Source organism: Carassius gibelio, chromosome B12 (genome assembly GCF_023724105.1).
Source record: "Carassius gibelio isolate Cgi1373 ecotype wild population from Czech Republic chromosome B12, carGib1.2-hapl.c, whole genome shotgun sequence".
In the NCBI taxonomy this organism is placed as follows: Eukaryota; Metazoa; Chordata; class Actinopteri; order Cypriniformes; family Cyprinidae; genus Carassius; species Carassius gibelio.
Window position 1 is genome coordinate 8664681 of NC_068407.1, and position 23221 is coordinate 8687901.

At 36.5% G+C, this 23221-nt stretch overlaps 4 protein-coding genes and 1 long non-coding RNA gene across 7 annotated transcripts; 3 read left to right on the forward strand and 2 right to left on the reverse strand.

The window, feature by feature from the left end:
* Positions 1-736: 736 nt before the first annotated feature.
* si:ch211-194k22.8 (BEN domain-containing protein 6) lies at positions 737-5679 on the forward strand. Of its 2 annotated transcripts, none has more exons than XM_052570970.1 (7): positions 737-1398; positions 1524-1619; positions 3164-3229; positions 3343-3448; positions 3532-3788; positions 4543-4729; positions 4820-5679. In XM_052570970.1, exons 1-7 carry the CDS (start codon positions 1312-1314, stop codon positions 5137-5139), a joined length of 1119 nt encoding a protein of 372 aa, XP_052426930.1. In that variant the 5' UTR covers positions 737-1311; the 3' UTR covers positions 5140-5679. The 2 variants fall into 2 exon arrangements, with proteins under 2 accessions (XP_052426930.1, XP_052426929.1); XM_052570969.1 differs by having other exon boundaries at positions 742-1398; positions 1521-1619.
* Positions 5680-6735: 1056 nt separating this feature from the next.
* cdk5rap3 (CDK5 regulatory subunit associated protein 3) lies at positions 6736-13767 on the reverse strand. Of its 2 annotated transcripts, none has more exons than XM_052570967.1 (14): positions 13589-13767; positions 13235-13283; positions 12960-13091; positions 12785-12885; positions 12657-12705; positions 12396-12574; positions 12182-12318; positions 11908-12052; positions 11724-11831; positions 11560-11635; positions 10094-10182; positions 9801-10006; positions 8570-8741; positions 6736-8284 (listed from the first exon to the last, which is right to left on the reverse strand). In XM_052570967.1, exons 1-14 carry the CDS (start codon positions 13592-13594, stop codon positions 8219-8221), a joined length of 1515 nt encoding a protein of 504 aa, XP_052426927.1. In that variant the 5' UTR covers positions 13595-13767; the 3' UTR covers positions 6736-8218. The 2 variants fall into 2 exon arrangements, with proteins under 2 accessions (XP_052426927.1, XP_052426928.1); XM_052570968.1 differs by having other exon boundaries at positions 13235-13280; positions 13589-13747.
* A 2110-nt stretch (positions 13768-15877) lies between these two features.
* Positions 15878-17925, forward strand: LOC127969018 (uncharacterized). The gene is made up of 3 exons (XR_008156207.1): positions 15878-16253; positions 16855-17080; positions 17374-17925. It is a non-coding gene; the product is annotated as an uncharacterized LOC127969018 (long non-coding RNA).
* Positions 17926-19214: 1289 nt separating this feature from the next.
* On the forward strand, positions 19215-19526 carry prr15lb (proline rich 15 like b). The gene has a single exon (XM_052571146.1). It carries the CDS (start codon positions 19215-19217, stop codon positions 19524-19526), a length of 312 nt encoding a protein of 103 aa, XP_052427106.1.
* Positions 19527-20187: 661 nt separating this feature from the next.
* Positions 20188-23210, reverse strand: pnpo (pyridoxamine 5'-phosphate oxidase). The gene is made up of 7 exons (XM_052570573.1): positions 22999-23210; positions 22304-22428; positions 22070-22169; positions 21899-21952; positions 21632-21760; positions 21030-21100; positions 20188-20933 (listed from the first exon to the last, which is right to left on the reverse strand). The coding sequence occupies exons 1-7, from the start codon at positions 23185-23187 to the stop codon at positions 20768-20770; spliced, it is 834 nt and encodes a 277-aa protein (XP_052426533.1). The 5' UTR covers positions 23188-23210; the 3' UTR covers positions 20188-20767.
* Positions 23211-23221: the final 11 nt, after the last annotated feature.

The following is a 23221-nucleotide window of genomic DNA, read 5'->3' on the forward strand; positions in this document are numbered from 1 at the left end:
AAAGCATAACAATTGATTACTGAGGACAAAATCTTGGAAATGTCATTTGGAGGCAGTTAACATCTATTGCCATTCAAGATGTCAAGCTCCAATTTATGCTTATCACTGGATCAGTCAGGAAACATTTCAGAGAATGTGTTTTTTCTAGAAAACACATCTGATACTTGGAAATTAGTCTGTGTGACTGCATTTAACCTAAATAGTAGTATTGTTTCTTCCTTCCCCTTATAAATTGATGTATTCACGTTTACTGAAGGCTCTTCAAGACTTTAAACAAATAATTTTAAGAAACATCTTTGTGTCTAGGTTTCCAATAATTACAAAAGCAGAAAGCTGTCATTGACCTAAACTGAAATTGTCACTTTATACAAAACAACGCCCAATTTTGCTCTTGAAATTAACACATAAATCATAATACAGGATCTCCTACACAGTCCAAACATTATTTTAGTGATGTCTAATACAATTTTAAAGTGGTCACTTAACTATACGGTATTTTAGGGGTAACTGACACTGGTACATCTGTTTTGTAAACAGTCTGATATTAATATTAACTGATCTTCCTCACAGGAAAAGACGTATTACAATCGCAAAATAAGGCTCAAGTTATTTTGTTGACGCCTCGGGAAATCTTTCGTAAAACTGCATGACGAATCTAACTTTATCAATTGTCAGGCTAAACACGTGTAAACTAGACTGTCGCTGGAAATACACTGTTCTTTTATGAGCGCATATACAATATGGTACCTTTTAAATATTTACCGTGGTAACCATTGTTTCTGCCGACATACCATAATTACTGCAGTTACTGTTACTACAATACAACTGAGGAAACGTTAACTTGGTATTCGGTGACAGTGCATTCAATAAAATAAACCGAGATTCTGAAAGCTTCTTTAACTGTTTGAAAGAGAATTTGTAATGATTTATTACGGCTTTACAGTTGTAACTAGGGTATTTCGGCGGAAACTAGGGTTACCATGGTAAAATATTTGCAAAGGATTTCCTGTTGTTGTGAGGATCTGCCATTAGATTGAATCTAGACGGGACTCGAGCTCGTGCCACGTTACGCTACGGTGCGTTAGCCTCAAATGTGCTCCCTGTCATTTCTCGGTAAAGTGCTGTCCTTCCATGGATTCACTCAAGTATTTGAGCTGAAGTAGAATAATCGCAAGGAGCATAGTTGTCGGTATCTGTAGCGTCTAAATCTCAGAAAGAGAGGAACAGTGTTATTTTAGTCCAATAGAGCGTAACTGCATTATGCAGAGTGGAGCCCTTTTTCTCGCTCGCAAATAAAATAATGGGAGAGAAATGAGAAGGAAAACAAAAGCGCAGCGAATTCTTGACTACGAAAATGAAGAGGATGAGGAAGAGGAACAAAAACCGGACTGCTTCAGTGTAAGATGACTGATGGAAACGTGTTTTTGAGTGTTTAATGCCTCATTGTTTGTTTGTAACTGTTAATGGCGTATGTCTGATCCCAAAAGAATAATTAGTATCATGTCAACCCGACTGTCCAGCAGAACGGTGCACAGAAACGAAGAAAACTGTTTTCTTCCAACGAGAAAGCAGAAGAAAATAGCTCATCCGACGCCGGGTTTCAGAAGTTAGACATCAAGGTTTGGTCTTTTTCTCATTATCGGTGTTTAATCGATGTTTGGATGCATTTTTGACAGAGAGGACGGACAGCAAAACCTTTCTGTTTTGATTCTAACAGTTGTTCCACGTCGGATATTTGCAGCATTTTACGCAACAATTCCCCCATAATTTACTGTTGTTGGTTTACTACTGCACTTTTCGCACCGTGTAGCAATAGATTTGATGCTTTCCTTTCCTGCAGCAGTGGTCTGAGGCAGGCAGGGCAGGCGGCCATGCCTGGCCGCTAATGGAGAACAATGGGGTAAAGCATGGTACAATACACCATTTAACCGAAACCCCACCAGGCGCGCGCCCAACTAAAGCCCTGTACTCATTTCCCTCCAAGTACAATCTCACCAGAGGGTTAAAAGTTTTGAAATCCGAAACTTTAGAAAGTTTGAAACAAGCTCTTCTTTTCAAGTTATTTTGTTGGTACCCTTATAAAAAATTACCATGGTACTTCCCCTCATGGAAAACACCAGCATTGTTGTGTGCGAGGCCACAATATCGGTTCTCATTGAAAGAGTTTTAAGAAGCATTCATTAGCTTTGCTTTTGCATGACAGAAGTGGCTACCTTTGCTGACAAACATCTTGAACCATCTTAGGATGTTTTGCCGGTCTTCTGTCCCCCCATGCTGGCCTCTTCAGTGGTTTTAGATGGGTTTTGGAGACCTAGGCAGAATTGGAAGTCACACTGAACCATTTTTCCACTAGGTGTAAACAAGGTATCAACCTCGTCAATGCAGGGTTAGGGTTATGCGGTATTAAAGCTACTGTTGTTGTCCATATCAGCACGGCTGTGATTTGGATATACTTAATAACACATTTCTGAGGAAAATTAGCCTATTTATATACTTTTTCCCCCTTTGACTGTTGCTAGATTATTCCTGTATTTCTCAGTACTGTCAAATACTTTTATCGTTTCATTCACCAATGCAAAGTTCTGTTTTGGTCAAGCTTCTTCAAAGTTGATTGTCCAAGCATCAGCTTTTATAACTCTTTAGTATGCAAAAACAGCATACAGTATAATAACTATTTGAGTAGAATAAACATTACGTCATATATAGATCAAATATATATGAAGAGCATAATAACTTGAAAAACAACAGTTGTTTTCTGGCCAGGATACTCTGTTCTCTGCATCACATCCTGTCTTAGTTTGAACATAAAAAAAACAAAAACAAAAAAACAAGTCATACTTTATCAAACTATATAAACAGCTTCCCAAAGAAAATAGTTTATTCACCCAAAATATAAGAAACAAGTGTATTCAAACAGTCAGTAATCATCATTAATGGAAGTTTATATAGTTTAAAACTAATATTTCTTTATTTTCTTTATTTATCAATCAAGCAACACACAAAATCACATCTGTGCTTGGAGAAAGTGTGAGAGAAACCTCAATCTGGATGTGGGGAGAGAAAATGTGATCAGATTTGACTGCTGAAATAAACTGTTGTACAATTATCAATGACAACTGACTGAGTAAATAGAAAATATTAGGACTCTTTCTTGTCATGACAGGTTAATGAGCTGGATTGTTCTTCCGCAGACCTCTACACTGACAGTCCTCCTGCTTCTGAGTCTCAGGTAGGATGGGAGTCATTTGTGTTCAGCGTTTGGGACATTTGCTTGTTGATGTTCTTGTTTGCTTGCGAGACATTTGATTCCAGACCTAAGCTTGTGTACTTTTGTGGTGGCAGGAGGCTCATTATTTACAGTCCTATTCGAAGAAGGAGCTTATTACCATGGTCTTGTGCATGCAGAAGGAAATGGACAACTTGAAGGAACAACTTAGGTGCCTTACAGGTCAATATTGTTTGATTCTGTTAGGTGTTTTGATTTATCGAATTGCATAAATCAAATCTTCACATGTGATGTACACCCTTCAGCATGTGGAAAGCTGGCAAGAAACCTGGAAATGCTGATTGAGAAGACCCAGATGTGGTCAAATGGGAACAATGGGACCTCTCTCGGGACCCCAGATTCTCAAGGTACGGCGCAGGCACCCACCGAGGCAGATGCTGTGATACCAGATGTGCGTTCTCCTCCGGCCATTGTGAATGGGCAATGGCTGAATCAGGGTCCAGGACCACAGAAACCTCATGAGGCCACTCAGAATGCTCTAAGGGACGGGCTCTTCACAGAGGTAGTCTATAAAAGTTAGTTAGACATGGTTGCACAACAAATAATCATCTTTTCATCCTTATGTTGTAGCACGTATTTTCAGTATGACTTCTCTTGGTCATATTGAAGTCTTTGTATTACACTGTCAAAATGATTTTTCCAAAGATGTAAATAAAACATATCTGTATGTTTTACAAGTATTTTTACCTAAAAACAAATGGTTAAATTTAGTGTGCTGCTTGTTGATTATTTGTAATTATTTGTTAAATGTATTAGCAATTTTTGTTTAAAAGTAAATAAAAAAAAGTAATTCTTATAATTTAAAAGTAATCTTACAGAATTTTTTTTTCAGTGTACATGTTTGTTTTTTACGATTGTTTTATGCTTTGCAATGCATAAATGGTTTATCTTTATTCTTTTTTTGTTGTTACCTTGATTTTGATTTTTTTTATTTATTTTTTAATAGGGCAATTAGAGCGGTTTTCAGTATTGCTCAGTAAATTGCAAAAAAAGTCTTATAAACAAGTATCAAGTATAAACAAGAATTGCCATAAGATTGCGGATTGTGAACTTGTCTTAAAAAATTGCTACAGTATTTTTGTCATATCAGCCACTTCTAACATGCATGAAAGAAGAACATGTCAAGTCTTGTCAAGCTATATCTATCTATCTATCTATCTATCTATCTATCTATATATATATATTATATTTCTCAAGTTCTAATAGATAGCATCAGTATTCATTTTGTGTATTTAATTTATTTGTTGTTTTATCAGTTTATCACTCCTGAACTCTTGGAGAGGTGTAACACAGGCACCACTCCCCAAAAACTGACCAACGACCTGCTCCGTGGACTCTACGAGAGGGAATGCCTGGCTTCCCACTCTATATCTGGAGTCATGTTCAACAAGAGAGGCCAACCAAAGCCTGCTCTCCCCACTGAAGAGGTCCAGGCAATCCTGAGTAAGACGGTGTTCTGTCATTTTGAAGATTGTCAAAATTTACACTCATTTGAATCTATTCCACCTAATTTCCGGAAATATTCCTGTGCAGGAACCGTTCAGTATTTCTTTCCTGGCAAGACTGACGCAGAGATCAAGGGCTACATCCGACAAAAACTGCAAAACGAAGCCAAGAGGCTGAGGAAGAAACCTTCACTCTCAGACCAATATGAGTCTAGAGGTTTCAATGTACCGTTAGATACGATTGAGAAGACCCAGATGTGGTCAAATGGGAACAATGGGACCTCTCTTGGGACCCCAGATTCTCAAGGCACGGCGCAGGCACCCACCGAGGCAGATGCTTTGATACCAGATGTGCGTTCTCCTCCTGCCATTGTGAATGGGCAATGGCCGAATCAGGGTCCAGGCTGAGCTGTAGAGGTTTCAATGTACCGTTAGATACGATCGACCAGAATTGAAACGTGGATATTAATTGCGTGTACTCCATTAAATTAGCTTTATTCGGTGTTACTTACAATTAAAGTCCTGGACTCAAGTGAAATTGATGTGCGTTGATAATAGTCTTCAAAGAAAGCCACAAAGATGTCTTGCAGCTGCCATTCAGCGCTTGACAGTTCTGGCGTCTCTGATGTGAAAATGCAAATTAGCGAAGTCCAAATGTTGCATTCACGAAAGCCTCTGGCTGCATCGAGCACAGTCGACGCTTAGATATCGAGATGTTTAGATATTAATGAATTAATGGTGTGTCTCTGTGAACGTCTGTTTTTTTAATACTTTGTATTTAACAGATGTAGGATTTCAAGATGTACCATTGTGCGCAGAGCGTAATAGGGTGTGACCATTATTTACATTGTATTTTCAATGTATTTCTTATTTGATGATGTTTTTTGGTCTATATGACAACAGCTTTATGTATGTAGTTTTTTTTTGTTATTAAATGCTGAAAACGCAGGTCTGCTTATTGGTATTAGCTTTTCAGTTTTTTATTCAATATGATTTTTGGTTGTTAATGTGACACGATGAAATGGATGTGGGAGAGTTGGTAGGTGTATTATCGTGTACAATGGCTTCTCAATGAGGGCCATTGAGAACAATGCAAGCTGCATGTGGAGAGCTGGTGAGATGGAGAGAATCAATGACTGAGCGACACAGGCAGAGTGACAACAGCAGGGGTGCTGGGCCAGTTGTCTTGGCAACCTCAGTCTTCTGGGCCACAGCAGTCTGGGTCTCACCCTGGCCATCGCCTCCGAGCATCTGCCCGCTGCAGGGATGAGGGGGATTTTTGACAAACAAATGAAAGGCAAAAAGCTTTTAGGGCCCAAAAAGAGATTAGGTCTGTCACCCAGTGACAGTCTTCGTTTGATCATCAGTATGATGTTATGGTGGAATATTTGATAAATGCTCAGACCTTCGTATTGTTTTTCTGCTCTTGTCGACTGGGCGGAAAACAAAGTGTTTTGTAATGGCTGTTCTTTAGAGCTTCTGTATCAGTAAACGGGCCTGTCTGGCCTGATTGATGGCACAGGCGATGATTGGGCCGAGCACAACCCTCTACTTATCATAGCTTCATCAGAGACATTGGGGGGAAAGGCAGAGACAGACAAAAGAAAAAATGGATGCGTGTGCATTTTGCAAACCAATGACGTGAGAATGCGCCACAGATAATATCTTGGTTAAATGTCGCCATGATCGACGACACAAAGTCTACAATACCAATATGGTATAAAACTTGGGTCTGAAATTGAGCTGTAATGCTTCACTGTTCCTTGCCTTAGATGTAGGGGGTGTGCAAAAATCATGTTCATTAGATCCTCAATCTTGTGAGCATAATGTGTTTTTGCCATGTGATTATACCAGCTGCCCCAGGGCAAAACAGAGACAACACAGTGATGAAACATCAGGGGAGATGTATGGCTTGAGTTTTAGATGAGTTGAGCTGCAGTTCCTATGATAATCATGTTATAAAGTAATTATATTTCAATATAAGTTTACTATAGAATACATTAATGGAATACATCAGCTTTTAATGTAATGTACACAAGTTCAGGTCTGGAATCAAATGTCATTACATTATTTAATATATATAACTCAGCTTTGCATCACATGAATAAATTGTAATAAATTAAACAATACATTTGATGTGATTGTAATGTAGTAATTGAAAGTAAGAGCTTGTGTACTTTAATCAGTGTTAAAGGGGTAGTTCACCTCAAAATTAAAAACTGATGTTTATCTGCTTAACCCAAGGGCATCAAAGATGTAGGTGACTTTGTTTCTAAAGTAGAACACTAACTGAGATTTTTAAAACAAACTGTTGCAGTCTGTCAGTCTCATGATGGAGGTGAACGGGAATCAATGCTAAATCTACAATAAAAAAAGCTTACACAAACAAAACTAAGTTAAACCATGCGGCTCGTGACGATACATTGATGTGTAATTGGTTCACTTGATCATACATCTTGGATGCCATGGGGGTAAGCAGATAAACATCAAATGTAAATTTTTGGGTGAACTATCCCTTTAAAAACAGTTGTGCTATATAATACCTTTGTGGAAACCATTATATTTTTCGGGATTTTTTGGACAATGTAAAGTCTTTACTTTCACTTTTGATCAGTTTAATGTCTCCTTGCTGAAAGAAATTTCTATTTTACATGACCCCACACATTTTAAAAACAGTTTTTTTTGTAAACATCACAACAAATAAGAGTAAAATGCATCATCTGTCTGTATCTCCCCCTTGAAATGGAGTTGTTTGCATATTCCACCTTAGACTACCGTTTCAACTGAAATCATGATGATCTGTTGACAACATTCATTTTATTGTAGTAAAACAAAAAATCATTTAAAAATCTAATAAGCTGTTATGCAATTTTTGAGTGCATCAAACTCAGTCTTAAAACTAGTAACCCTAGTTAGATATAAAGAGTTCAGTTGCAAGAGCCTCTAACTGCGATCTAAAATTTTATTCTAAAATTAGCATTTTTATCAGGCTTCTACGTTTATCTTCACCTTAATGGCAATGAAAATAATCTGTATATTGTCATTAAAGTGAAATTACTGAACAGACACATAGGACACTGAAAAAAAAAGGCTAATTTTAAAAGAATTTCAAAAGGCATTTAGAGGGTTTCGCACTGAACTCTTCAAAAAACAAATGAAAATAATATTTTAATAAAAATATTTTTCTGACCGTTTCTTTTTTCTTTCGAGTTTTGATATCCTATCCATGGAAAATGCCTCATGCTTTTCTTTACAGAAATTAGGGTTAGCAATTGTATATTTAAATGTTGGCCTCTTAAGACAGTTCGTTCACTGAATTCAGCACTTCAGTCTAATGAGGCCAGCTGTGCGCAAGTTATTTACAGCCTTCTTTGAATATTCAAAGCACTGTGACTGCAACAATTTTATTCCACCATAAAAAGGAATCACCGTGGAAAAAAATATATTTATGAAATGATACATCTGTGCAGCATGTAAATACTCTTGGTCACACATTAACTCCCATGAGGTTGACAGGCCGGTTGTTGTATCTTTTGGAGATGTCAGCTTCAATCTGTTTTTGAGAGAGAGAGATAAAGAGGAAGCTTTTTTTCATATTCTCCGCCAATACACAATTTACTTTTCAATAAAAGTTATGTCCACCACCATTTAACAACCTTAGTCTAGCTTTTTTTGCTCTATTAACCTCATCTCTTTTTAAATTTAATACTGCCAAGCATTGGCTCTTTTTGCAAATAGGGGATGCGTGTGAACAGGAATTTAAAGGTTTGCTAAGGTGCCAGTTTCACTTTTGCAGAGAGACGAACACAGACACATCATTATAACAGGTTTACTGTACCAGTTTCTGGAGCTCCTTGGTGCGAGCAGCCAGCAGATCAATGCGGGGCTCCAGCCTGGCCTGTTCTTCCAGAGCCTCTTGTCGTTTTTCAGCCAGTGTGCCACGCTTTAACACCAAGATATCAGCCTGCTTGAGTTTCTGCCGCAGTAACTCTGAAACACGCTCCACGTAGCTGAGAGACAACACCAGATTTATCATTATTACTACAAGATTTCAGCTACATCAACATTACAACTATAGATAACTGTTAAGTGTTTTTTTTATGTGGCTAATAGCTTCAAGGAATGGTAAATAAAAAAGGAAAATCACAATTATCCACTCAACTCCAGTCCATCAATTAATCCATAAGCCATAATACTGTTTGATCAATATCAGAACACACATTTCTGACCCTGCATAGACAGCAATGCAACTGAAATGTTCCCAGACCCAGAAACGTACTAAGGACTTTGGTAAAATACTCAGTGTGGCAGTATTAATGAACCACAATTTTATAAAGCTATGAGAAAACTTTTGTCTGAAAAGAAAACTAAACAACTTATTCAACAATTTTTCTCCTTTGCGACACCCTAGGTGCCATTATGGAGAGTACCAAGACACATGCATTGTTTCCGTGCAGAGTTACTCTCGATAATGGCGGAAGATGTGATTTTGAGGAGAAATTTTTTGGAATTAAATCATTATTTATTTATTTATTTTCACTTACGTTTTCTGGGCCTGGGCACATTTCGGTTGTGTTGCTGTCTATACAGGTCAGAAAGCTCTCGAATTTCATCAAAAATATCTTAATTTGTGTTTTAAAGAAGAATGAAGGCCTTACGTTTTTGGAACGACATGAGTGTGAGTAATTAATGACCGAATTTTCATTTTTGGGTGAATTATCTCTATTAAAAACATTTCAGTGATGGATTTCTTTCTTTAAAAATACAGCTTTTCACTGCACAAGATGTTTATTGGTGGACTGGAGTAGTATGATGGATTGCGGTGATGTTTTTATCAGCTGTTTGGACTCTCATTCTGACGGCACCCATTCACTGCAGAGCATCTATTGGTGAGCAAGTGATGTAATGCTACATTCCTCCAAATCTTTTCAATTGAAGAAACTCATCTACATCTTGGATGACTGGAAGGTGAATACACTTTCAGTGGATTTTCATTTTTGGGTGAACAATTTCAGATATACTGATATAAAATGCATTTCTTCATATGAAAGGTATGAGTTTGTAGTTACCGTGGTGATGCCTGGATCATGAAGAGGTGCTGCATTCGTACTGAAGTGAGCCCGTTTAGCAGGTCACGCACGTCTGCCAGCATGGCCTCCACACGCTCGGGAGTCTGGGCCTGAATCATTGAGGGAGCGAGCTGGAACTGACTCATGGTCACCAAGTCGCCTTCTTCACGCATCTCACTGAGCCGCTGACACAGGAACATTTCCAACTGACCCAAAGAAACACAGAAAAAGAGTTTGGTTTGGATGAGGACTAAAGATTCTATCTAACAGTCTTAAAATATAAACTGTTGTACCTCCTTCAGCTCATTGATGAACTCGCCACGTGTCTGTGAGTTTTCTAGAAGTGAAAGCGCATCTTCACCTCTGGCAACACCATCAGGACCTGCAAAAGTACAATTATTCAGCATATATAAATGTGTTTTAAATAGGATTGTGTGTGCCTGTGTGTAATTCTATCATTTTACCAAATTGCAGATTTCACATTAAAATAATTAGCTCTAGGTGATCTTTTTGATTACCGTATTTTAGGGACTATAAGTCGCACTTTTTTCATAGTTTGGTTGGTCCTGCGACTTATAGTCAGGTGCGACTTATTTATCAAAATTAATTTGACATGAACCAAGAGAAATTAACCGAGAGAAATTAACCAATAGAAAACATTACTGTCTACAGCTGGGAGAGGGCGCTCTATGCATAGACAGTAAAAGAAATGGACACAGCGACCCCATTGGAACTCAATTGAGACAAATGAAGCCCAGTTTTAGCGTTTTTTTAGCACTTCCGTTTCTGACGCGCAGACTCAAACGAAGCTTTACGACGTCAGCAACCTGTCTGGCAGATGTAAATCTTCTAGTAGCTGTGCGTGCAAACTGCCATCGTTAATCTTGCAGAGACGGCGAGCTTGAGCGGGGAGTTCTTTGTCGTGAGTGAGCAGGAGTAAGTAATCTGATTAATTATTTTGTATAGTATTTTAAAATGTAACGCCAGTACGCCATATTAAGTTAATTGCCTGCGAGCTTTTCCTCCTGTCTGTACGGTAATGCGACAGAGAGCCGAGTGGTTATGACGCAATCGTTAGCCTATTTTTTACAAAAACTGTTTATACGGGGCCATAATGTAACACAGAAGGTAATGGAGCCCTTTATACATTGTCGTGTATCTTTAGAAATAAATAATGGACAAACAGAGTCTTTAAACGCCTCAGATGTAAAGTTATTCGCTGTCAAAGTGACGCCAAAATTAATGGGAGTCAATGGGAATGCTAACGCAAGTGAAGTTCTGCTAAAAGATGGCAGCCCCCACCCGACTTCAACTTCCGGTCGAGTTCCTTGCCCCTTGGCTCTATGCTGCTCACTGCTCCTGTAGTCTACACTGAGCAGAATAGAGCGCCCTCTCGCGGCTGTAGACGGTAATGTTTTCTCTTGGTTCTTGGTTCTAAATAAATGCGACTTATAGTCCAGTACGACTTATATATGTTTTTTTTTCTCACCATGACGTATTTTTGGACTGATGCTACTTATACTCAGGTGTGACTTATAGTCCAAAAAATACGGTAATCTTTTTTTTTTTAATGCTTTTAAAGTAAGCCTTTAAATAAGTTTTCTATTTTTATATATTATAAAATGTAATTTTTTTGTGGTGCACCAATCTTTTTTTGTTGTGTCATGGTCCTTTGGAAATCACTCTTAAAAACAGTGCTTCTTCTTATATATATATATATATATATATATATAATTTCAGTAAATCCCTACACACTTACAGTCTGTGCCATCATCCACAATTTCAATTTCCACAGGTTCAGAGCCTCCCCAGTCAATACCACCAGCACTGGTTTCCTGAAGTTGATTGGTAGACTGTTTTAATTCTGTCTCAAAATGAGATATCCAAAGACTTTATAGTTGTACTAAATATTAAGTCTCTTACCTCTGTGCCAGACTCGAGACTAATACCCAAGTCGACACCATCCTCAACAGAAATCCCAAAATTCACCTCTTCAGTATCAGCACCAACACCAAGGTTACCCCAGTCAATCTGCACAAAACAAGAATGATAGATAGATAACAGACAGATGCTTAAAACTCAAATCATGGAGTCTTATCACACTTACAGTCTCCTCTGTGACAACATCAGGTGGGGCTTCCTCCATTACAGGTTTCTCTACAACTGTGGGCACATTTCCTGTCTTCCACTCATATACAGTTGTGTTTCCTTTCCTCTGGACAAATGTTAGAGTGGGCAGGACTTCTCCAGACCTAAAAAAAAAAAAAAAAAAATTGCACTTAGGCGAACATCATGTAAGGGTTATGTTGGAGTTCAATCACAGGCATGATTTCAGAAATCTAATCAATGCAGCATTAGAAACAACAAGAAGTCGCACTCACCAATCACTAACAAAGTTTATGAAGGCTGCATAAAAGTTTATAGCTTCATCCAGACAGGCTGCTTTTTTACCAGTTTTTTCTAAAACTACAGGCAGATCCTTAACGAGTGCTTGTAACTCCCTTGCCACATTTTCCCCCTGTGAAATATTATAGGTTAGTATCGGTAATCAGCATCGAACGATGTAAAATAAGTTGTAATTTTTTGTTGTCTGACCTGTATCCCATACTGTTTACAGGCAGCATAATAGCGTTCCCTCATGTCGGTGGCACCGCTCTGACACTCCAGTTCTCTTCGGCTCAACTCCTGCTGCAGCTGCTGCGCTTTAGACACCTGTTTCCTCAGAGCAGGACCTTCATAGCTTACACTACGAATCAATATACTGGCCACTTCAGCTAGGGTTAAAAACACACATACACATAATCATGTCATTGTGTTTGTGTAAAAGGCTTAAATTATTAAATGATGATTATTTACCTAAGTAGACATTGTCTTTTTCATACAAGGACACTATTTCTTGCCAATCCTGTTGAAAAAAATTAACATAGCGTATTATTTTTTACTACATTCAAAGAATAATAAACAGCAGAGAGATGCATCCTCACCTTCATCCTTTGTGATGAATATCTGCCAAAAATATTTTTGGTGGACGCTTCTGTTCCTTTTAATATTTCGATTATACGTAAGCAATGGAAATAGTGGATATCTGCAAACGGAAGAATGTATGAGTAATCAAATTCAAACAAAAATAAGTATGTTTGCATTATTATAATGTTTTACATGAGCCTGAGAGCAGTTGTTTGATCTCCTCATTCTCCGGCATATCCTGAATGGCGGCATTGATTTTCTCTCTAATTGTCATCACTGCACTTTGCCATTTCAGCGTGCAGTGTCTCCGGTCCACCAGCCAGTCTGAATGATAGAGACAAAAGCACAATATAAAATAGATTTTTTTTTTCAAGATCTAAACTACAGTGTGTAGAAGTCAAGCTACATCACTTCAAACCATATGTTTAAGAATGGTGTATGCATAAATGACTGTAAAACTGTCTTACCTAAGAGTTTACTGGTTTGGATGTCAATTGGGACATTCTGGATGTTCTGCTAAATCAGATTTTTATTACAAAGGTAAATTATACACACTGTAATAACACTCACGTAAACCTTTTGCACATTATTAAAGTCTTATAATCTTAATGTATAGGCAATGAAAATTTTTAAGCCAAGTTAATAATAATTCAGGCTTTATATTAATAGAAACACATAAGTATGCATTGATGATGCACAATAATACTATTTGAAATGGATTTTGATCAATGTCAATAAGCATGCTAACGTTGCTTTACACAAAGAGAGCAAGACATAAAAAACAGTGACACTTAATTTAACCAAAGAATGTTTTGTTTTACCTCCATTTCAATCGTGGTTGTCGTTATTTTGATAAAATAAAATCTAAAGCTACTCCATGCCTGTAAATCAAACCGATGAGATATGGCTCAAGTTTACAATTTCCACTGACACGTACATGCACAACCGACCAGTCAGCACACGCGACACTGCTGGGTCTCACGCGCAGCCTGCTGAAAGACCAATGAACTACAAGAATAGAAGAACCGTTAATCACTTCCTTGTAAAGTCAAAATAAAAGTCACTAGAAATAGCTTTTATGGATTTTCCGTGAACCCAAACATATCTGAAATTGACTGTAAATTGAATTTTTTCTTAAAGTCTACAAATGTACGGGAATCTTAATACACGTTTTCAGATGTTGTGGATATTCAACTAATTTTATTTCATCAAATTAAGATGGTTAAAAAAATGTCAATTATTAATTATTTAATTATTCATTTTAAGTATATCCATGTAATAATCATATATATATCAATTAATAATAAGTTTTTATTATTACCTGATCATTATCTCTTAATACTTTGCATTTTATCACACTGTTTTCCATAATTACGAATCTGGCAATAAAAGGTTATTTATATCAGGTTATTTAAATAATATTCAAAAAGCTGTAAATTCAACATATTATTATTATTATTATTATTCAGAAAAGTTCCTTCAATGCAACGGCAAATATCAAACTGTTAAATGGTGTTTGATCATTTGTAGCCTATTTATTTTTCTTATCATGGTCATTTTCGTATATATACAAAGGAAGAAGAAGATATATTAATTTGCTCACTTTTCAAAAGGTAAACGCATATGGTTTTATTACGTCAAATAAGCTATTCGCTTTCCTTTGAGTGACAAACAGCAGAAACGGTATGTCCACTAGATAGCGCGATTTCCTTTAAAAAAATAGCGTAACATATTACAGTTTTTCTTACTTATAAACAGGGCTGGCACTAACAACATTAAATAGTAATTTTGCGTTTTATAATACCACATGCATTGCATTTGTGCTTCCTTTCTATTGAGCTGCTTGCATAATTCTTAAAATACTTGAACACGCACTTTATGTGGACATGAATTTATGGTAAATATCCTGCTCTTTTCTCAGTTTTATTTGAACAAAGTGGTTTAAAGATTCTTCTGTTTGCCAGATCACAGCACTCCTTATCTAAAGTGCCTGCCATTGGGACTTTGACTGTTAATATGACTGCAGGTGTCTCAGGTGTTTCCATCAAACTCCTCCCGTATACAGTTGACAGAAAAATCTAAAATCAGCAAAGAAACAAAGCAGAAACTTTGAAATAAAGGTCAGTATGATACTATTATGCAATGTTAAAATCAAAGATAGCATTGTAGTTCTGTTTCTTAAAGTTTGGATATCTTGGGCAACTCTAGTAACACTACACTTAATAACCAGCTTACACAGAAGAGGCCTTTGAAAAGAAACTTGCATTGTACTCCAAACAGAGAACTTTTAATCACTCCAAAGACCATTTCAGCACCCTTGCTGAGAGCAGGAATCAGAATTTTAATCCTGAATCGGATAAGCTCTTTTATAGTCTTGTGAAGCACAATGGCTGTAACAGTTAAAGGGAGCCATATAGGCAATGCTTTATTTTCATATTTTTGAATGACATTCAGACCTGCTCCTATCTCAGCTGGGGATCCAGTGTCTGTCTGTGATTTCCCCACATTATGCAAATGTGGGCATCATCTGTCCGGCAGCCTTGCGAAATTAAACATCAGAGGCAAAATTGTGAACAAGCTCAGGTGGAAAGCATCCTTCTGTTGTTAAAACCCCCTACAATCCGAAAAAAATCCTTTATAAAACCATATTCAAGAATGCAAACTATGTGTGAACACAAACCACTGACTTTTGCATTTGCAGTATTAAACTAAACCAGAGCAAACATATGAACAATTATATTTTCTTTGTCAAAAGATTTAAGTCTAGACATTTATTTGAGAATGTAAAGTAAAAATTCACAAAACTCTACTGACCCATATAATATCTCATATAGCCTTTAATTGTCATAGAAAATAATTTTTTTATTTTTTTTTACTTTGCATTCAATGCTCTAGACAGATAGTTAGATAGATAAATATATAGATAAAAAACATAGGCTCCATTTATTTACTGATAAAGTTTCTCTGCAATCTATCTTGATTTGGTAAGGTGAGCACCTTTTTGGTTGACCATGCAAATGTTAAACCAACTTCACGCTCCCATGAGTTTGTTCAATCGTATTGCCCTCCCTCTTTCGATCACATGGCTGTAACATTTACTCATGTTGCATTGGGTTGGACCTAATGTTCAGCTTGGAGTGAAACAGTGTGTTTGTGTGAGGTTAGGCTGCTGTCTGAGCAGGAGAGGGAGATAAAACGAGACTGATAAAGAGAGAGGGAGTAAGGGAGGGACCAAGAGAGAACACCTGTAGCATGAGACACTGCACTCAAAGCAGACATTCAGTAGAGAGATTAATTAAGAGAAGGGGAAGCAAAAAGGTGAGAAGGTATTAGCAGCTCTCAGCTAACTGAACTTGAGCGGTAAAGTGAAGTTACTAAGTGAACACAGGGGGCAAGGCTGTCAACGCGACAATGGTTTAACTTCTTCTGGACACCTGTTCTTCTGAACCAAGAGCACTTTTGAAAGAAGTGAACACAGCTTGTCAGGTGAGAACTGATCAATTGCTCCTTTTTGTGTTTTGAAGTGAATTTGTTAAAATAGTGTTTGTGAATGTGTATTTTCTTTTGTGTGTGTGCATATTTAAGAACATTAGAGTTCACATTCTTAATTTTTAGCCGATTTAGTTAAAAAAATAAAAAAGCATGAGGATATTTTTAAACTTAAATTAAATGCATAAAACATTATCTAAAATAAGATAAAATAAAAATAAAATGAATTAGATTAAACAAAATATAAAATGAATGTAAAGTCAGCCAAAAGTATAAAATGAAATATTTCAAGAAGTCTCAGAAAATCAGAAAATATAGAAACCTTATAATGTATAGAAAAACATTAAATGATGAAAACTATAAAGACATTTTAAAAAAATGCACAACAAAATTACTCAAATTAAACTGAAATTTACATGAAAGCTGAATATATAATAAAATATATGTATATATAAAAACTATAATGATGTGAAACTAAAGTAGTAACACTGTTCTAATGAGCAATGAATTTAAAGTCAAATGAACAAACATGTATAGTTTTGAACGCAGATGAGAGGAATATGCACTTGTGTTCATAAATCATGAATTCTCCTAACAGAGCCCGTTATGAACAAATGCTCTATGAAGGCCTCCCTTGAGAGGCTGAAGGCCACCTGGGAAGCTTGATATGCTGTGTTACAGGCCCAGAAGAGAGAGAATAACATTTAGGACACAAACGGCAGCAGTATGATGTCCAGGCCTCTGAATACGGCAGGGCCTGGCTGCCCTTGAGTTAACCTCTCCTCTCCTCAAACATTTATATCACCGGGAAGGCTTTGAACTTGGTTAGTGATTTCCTAGGTTTAGACAGGCACAGTGTACTCTCCCTGTGATCTTTGAAGTTCTTAGTGATGCTTAGTCACACAAGGAGGAAAATAAAGTAACTTATTATCTAGCTCTAAGGATACCTTCTGAGTATCAGAACGTCTTGTAGAAGGTCAGGTGACTTTCAAGAAACTGCTGCAAAAGATAAAGATATATATATATATATATATATGTCAGAAGAATAATTCAATATATGAAAATTATTTTATTGCATTTTAATATCTCAGAAATTAATATTTAATTTTTTTCCTAGCCGGTCTGTAAAGCACATCCAGTCTGGCACATTTCAGTATGAAGGCTGTGACTCACAATTCAGCATAAACAAGTCATAATCAATAAGCATGAACAATAAAACCATTAAATGAACCTTCATACCACCCAAGCTGAGGAAAGCACCTGACTCTCCCAGGATTAAACTTTACAGTCTTTTTCAGAGTGCAATAAGATCTCCTCTACATACATCTACAGTCTACTTGGCTACAATAAACTAAGTGCAATTAAGGTGAAAGAGTAGTAGCTGCTTCAAAAAGGGACTGAATCCTGTCATTATGTAATTGCAGAAGATCAGTGACAAATCCAGTGGAGACTGGAGAGTCTCTGTTTCCCCATAAAATGGCCAAATATTCCCTTGTGTTAGAAATGCCTTCTTATCTTCTAAACACTGCAACATTACATGAAAACGTTTGATGTGTTGCATTAAGGCTGTTGTTTTTGTCTCAGAACATTTCTGGCAGTGGTTTCAGTGACCTCCAGATATGATAATCTCCATGCAAGTGACCTCCTATTGTGAAAAAAAATTGAATAAAAAAAAAAAAAAAACTAATTAAATAAAAAAATGAGTAAGAATGTTGTTTTTCCTTTGTAAAAACATCTTTTGCAAAGTTTTAAAAACTGGCTTTTAATACTGATATTTTACTGATGACAAAAATATTTCAAATTGTAAATATATATATTTTTTTCTACCCAGATAATGCCAGGTGTTTGCATTTTACACAATAAATATTGTTCCAAAGTAGTATTGCAGAGAACAAAACTTACAACTCACAATAAGCAATATAGAAAGATACAAAGTACAAACGATTATTTTAAACAATTATTTTAAAATAAAAATAAAAATATTTACACTTACATAGCATATATTAAATATTCAGATAGATAGGTAGATAGACAGACAGACAGACAGACAGACAGACAGACAGACAGATAGATAGATAGATAAATAGCTAGCTAAAACTCATCTAATATTTTTGGCCTGATCTCTAGATCTAAATCCAGTTTCTTTATTGTGCCAAAAATGAATTGCACCCAGAAATCAGAAAAGGAGCTTGTCACGTTTTAGTGAAATTCGCCATAAAAAGTATATTCACATGGAGATCCTGCCTTGTTTCATGCACAAACCCTACCAGAAAGTTTAAAGTATATTGGGTGGCACCGGCCAAGTGAAGGGTGGGTTTACTAGAACTTTCTAAAGATCACTTCAGGTCTGATACTTAAAATCTTATCGCACACCATGCTATAAAACCTGCTGCATATGCTGGACGACCCATCACATGTTCACTGATAAATTCCATTTAGAGATGACTATGACAAGGTACCAGATGACACATTATCATTACTAGGTGTGTGAGTCTTCAGTGTTTACACTGGTTGCTATCACATGGGCAAATCATTGTACAATAGCTATACACTCTGGCCAATATTACATAACAAACGATACTCTATCAGAGTAGGTCGAAATACTAAGTTATCCATCAAGAAGATGTTCAAGTGTCTTGGTTCACACAATGTTATTTCGGTGCATATCAGATCTCAAGTGAGTGACAGGGGATCCAGTGGTGCTGTTCATTAATTAAACAGCTGAGCAGGAGTCAGGTGTTCTCTTGTTATTCTAATGAGGAGAGACACAGAGAACTAGTGTTGCTGCTTACAATGTGCTTAAGTATGCAAATGAGCCTTTATAAGCAGCTTGCAGATGCACTGTTAAATTATGAGTTGGAATCTGTATTTTGAAACATTACTAAGTGTCTTTCATCTCCCTAACAAATCCGTATTCGTGTTGCAGGTCTACTTTGCTATCTTCCCTTCGCAGCTGTCATGGCCGACCCTGCCTGGTGGAAGATCACCTTCCTGAAGAAAAAGAAGTCAGAGCCAAAGGTCCTGTATGAAATACCACCCGACTTCAGCACCAACAATGCGAATAAAGACCTGGGCAACGACAACGCAGACAGCAATTTAGACGCCAGACTGGAAAAAATAGTGGATAAATCTGCCACCAAGGGCCGTCATGTAAAAGTCTCCCATTCTGGTCGGTTTAAAGAGAAGAAGAAGATTCGCGCGACTCTGGCAGAAAATCCAAGCCTTTTCCCCGAACCTGCTCGGACTGACAAAAACCATGTGGAAAAATAACTTCCAGACGAAGCACATCGTTTGCAGCCTAAATACAAACTAATTTTGACTCATTATTATTTGAAAGTCTTCATGTTGATTGAGTTACCATTGACGCAGCAAAGATACTGGAACAGAAAATTATTTTTTACCAGCCATACTTTAATTGAAAAGCAACCCCAAGATGATTATTAAGGAGTTAGTGTTTCCTGTAAATCATAAACACAATATTGTCATGCTCATAAAATGCGTTATTATCACTGTGGGAAAACCCTGACAAGGAAGGCACAGAAATCTTATCCACTTTCATTTATAAATCACACAAATCCGTTTAGCACTCGATCACGTGTTTTTTTTTTGTTGTTGTTGTTGTTGTGGACGCTCAGTCAGTTGTGCATATTTCTGATTTGATAATTTATCATAAAAGGGTTTCAATTAGGGTAAGGAGAGTTAAAAGGCACTGCACGTTAGGGCTTCTCCACAACTCCACAACTACAAGTTAAATTTGTCTAGTTTAATATGTACTTGTCTTTTGTTTACTGCAGTCCCTATTGTTAAAATATTCAAAATAAAGATTTTTTTTTTAATCGCCTTGCTGATAACGTGTTAAATTGTGGAGAAGTACAAAAAGAGTTTTGAACACCACTGCCATCTGCTGGCAAAAAAACACAATGAGCACTGCTGCAAAAAATTCAACGGGTTTATTACTTCACATTTACAGGAAAAAATCACCATCCCTTACAATATTACAGCCAATTTCAGACAGTTATTTTAGGTCAACATTACATCCGGCACATTTACAACACACATTATAAACAGATTTCACATTTGTCATGTAGAATATTTGTTGTTTATCATGAACACATTTAAAGATGTGCAAAACATCAAACAGAGCAACATGTTGGGTGTTTTTAGTTGTGACAGAAGTCCAAAGTCTAATTAATAAACATCAGACTTTGCACTTACAAGTAATAGATTAAGAATGTGTTAAAGTCAGTCTTGAAGATTTAAAAATGCTGCAACAATGCACCATTTTGTAATGCAATATGATTTATATTCATAAAATCATGTATACAGTTATCAACATATAAATCTCCCTCCTGGTTTTGGTTAAGACGATACGAATGCAGGACGAATATGGAGAGATAAGTCTTCATTAGTCAGTTGATGCCCTGGTGGCACTATCAGCGACAGTAGCTGTCAAGTAATGATGATGTATTGATGTCACAGACGATGATGTGGATTTCACAGCATGTCCTCTATTAGGGGGATAAGCGTTGGTATATCCAGCCTCCCTCAGCTTGATGCTGCATATCCCCCAGCTCAGTCTCTCCCTCTTTTGGCCGCAAAAAGACTATTCGGTCATGTAATCTATTGGTCTGACCCTGCCAGAACTCAATCAGGTGGGGTTTCACAATGTATCCACCCCTGCAAAAATATATTTATCCATAAAAATAAATGAAACTAAAATATAACTGTCTTCATACAAAGGGGTTTGATATTAATAAAACAAAAATTACTCACCAGTAATCTGGCATCGGTACAGTAGTGTTCGTATACTTTTCCTCAAGCTCTGCATTCTTGTCTGTCAGGTACTTTAAGGGACACGCACAACAACTTATTAATAAATCAGGTGTTGCACCAAACCAGGAAAATAATTAACATTAATTGTGTATAATTATCATTATGAGTGTTTAGCTGAAAGCTGAAGTTGATTTGTGGCTGTGTTAATTGCATTATTTTTATATATATATATATATATATATATATATATATATATATATATATATATATATATATATATATATATATATATATAATTTTTATTTGCAGTTTGAATTAGCTTTTATTTTTTAAATTTTAAATTTTTATTTAAATTTTATTTTTGTTATGTGTTTTTGTCAATTGTATTAGTTTTTTTTTTTTGGATGTAACTTATTTTTATTATTTATTTACAGTTAGTAATTTTAGTACTTAAACATATTTCAGTTAGTTTTCAAGTCAACTTAATTAGTTCAATTAGTTTATGGTTTTTATTTAATATTTATATATTACTTTATTTCAGCTTTATTTCAATTAGCAAAAATGTTTTTTTTTTTATAGTTTTAATTAAGGATAAGACTCACTTGTCGGCTTGGTATTAATGTGCTCTGCCTGCTAACAACAGCACCGATCTGACTGCTCTTGGGCCTTGAGTGGAAATAATCACATGAAATCTCATATGGGATTCTCTCTACAGTGCCTTCGATGCGAATCTGTTAGGATACAACAACAAAATACAGTGGGGTCAAAAACTACATTCAATTAAATGTAATTTAAGATGAAATATGTAAAAGATTATCCAAAGAATTAGCTGAAGTTGAGCTCCCCCCTCCCCCCCAAAAAACCCTTACCTGTCTGTTTAATGGCTCCCAGTAAAACACAAGACAGGCATGGGGATTGCTCTCCTATTTGATTGCAAAATAAATAAATTCATTTTAATAATACAAGATGTGAAAAAGATGAGAAGATAAACACGCAAGGACATTTTCTAAACAAAATCTGGTTTTAATTTAAAGACTCACCAGCTCTGTACCTTTCCGACTCTCATAGTTGGTAAAGAAGCGAAATCCCTCCTCGCTGTAGCCTTTTAGAAGAACCATGCGTGCAGAGGGCCGACCATCCCTTTTGATAACATGAGAAAGGGATATTTTGGCCAAATTTAGAAAGCAAATTAAGTACGTATATGCAATATATTTAAATTGCTCTGTTTATTCATCAAGCAGCCTATTGATGAACCACACAACATCCATTCTTACTTGGTGGCTGTTGCAAGACACATTGCATTGGCTTCTCCCACCTCAGGGCATTTAGTGGCTTGATCGAACCAGGTGCCGAATTGCTTAATTGGATCTAAAGAAGCAAGCTGATGCTCCTCAAAACACTGTAGGATGAAAATGATAAATAAGAAAATTAATACATTTAAGCATTACTTATCTTTCTGTGACATACTGTATATGGCAAAGTAGGTTTAAATACCCCATAGCTGAACTATTACAGTGTCTTTTACTGTGCTGTTACTGTGTTTAGCCAGTAGGATCGTTAACAAGTATGCTATTACGGTAACACCAACCCATGCATCAATGATATGCAAAAGCATGGTTGATGGTCAAAGGCTGTCTCATAATTGTGTTGACTCCTTTTACATCATCTTAATAAGTAAGTGATTGATGTGAGTCAAGGTCAACCGAAAATGCATGGATTTTTGAAAAGGCATTTGGCAAGCATGCAATTTAGCTGCAGATAATACAAAAAATGACCAACAATGTAAAAGCACACTGACCAGGTTCTATACAATAACACAGAAAATGCCAGCTCTGCATATCTAGCTTTTTGATGTAAAAAATCATGAAATGATACTCTGTATAATATGTCCTTTGAATAGGGTCTCAGGTAATGGTCATACATATACCTGAAATAAAAACACTCACAACCTAAAATATACGTATCCCACCTCCTGATCGCTCTTATAGCTCTTTCTCATGTTGCTCAGATCCATGTCGGTGCCGCTGTCAGTAAAATTCCTGCAGAAAAACGAGGTAAATAACGAAGTACGGCGGACTTTCAGGGTAACACTGGGTTCAATAAACTTCACAATATCGCCGACGATCCTGGACGTGCAGAAGCGCAATAGACGTGTCATGCCTGCAACTCCAAAGTGCGTCATCACGTTCATG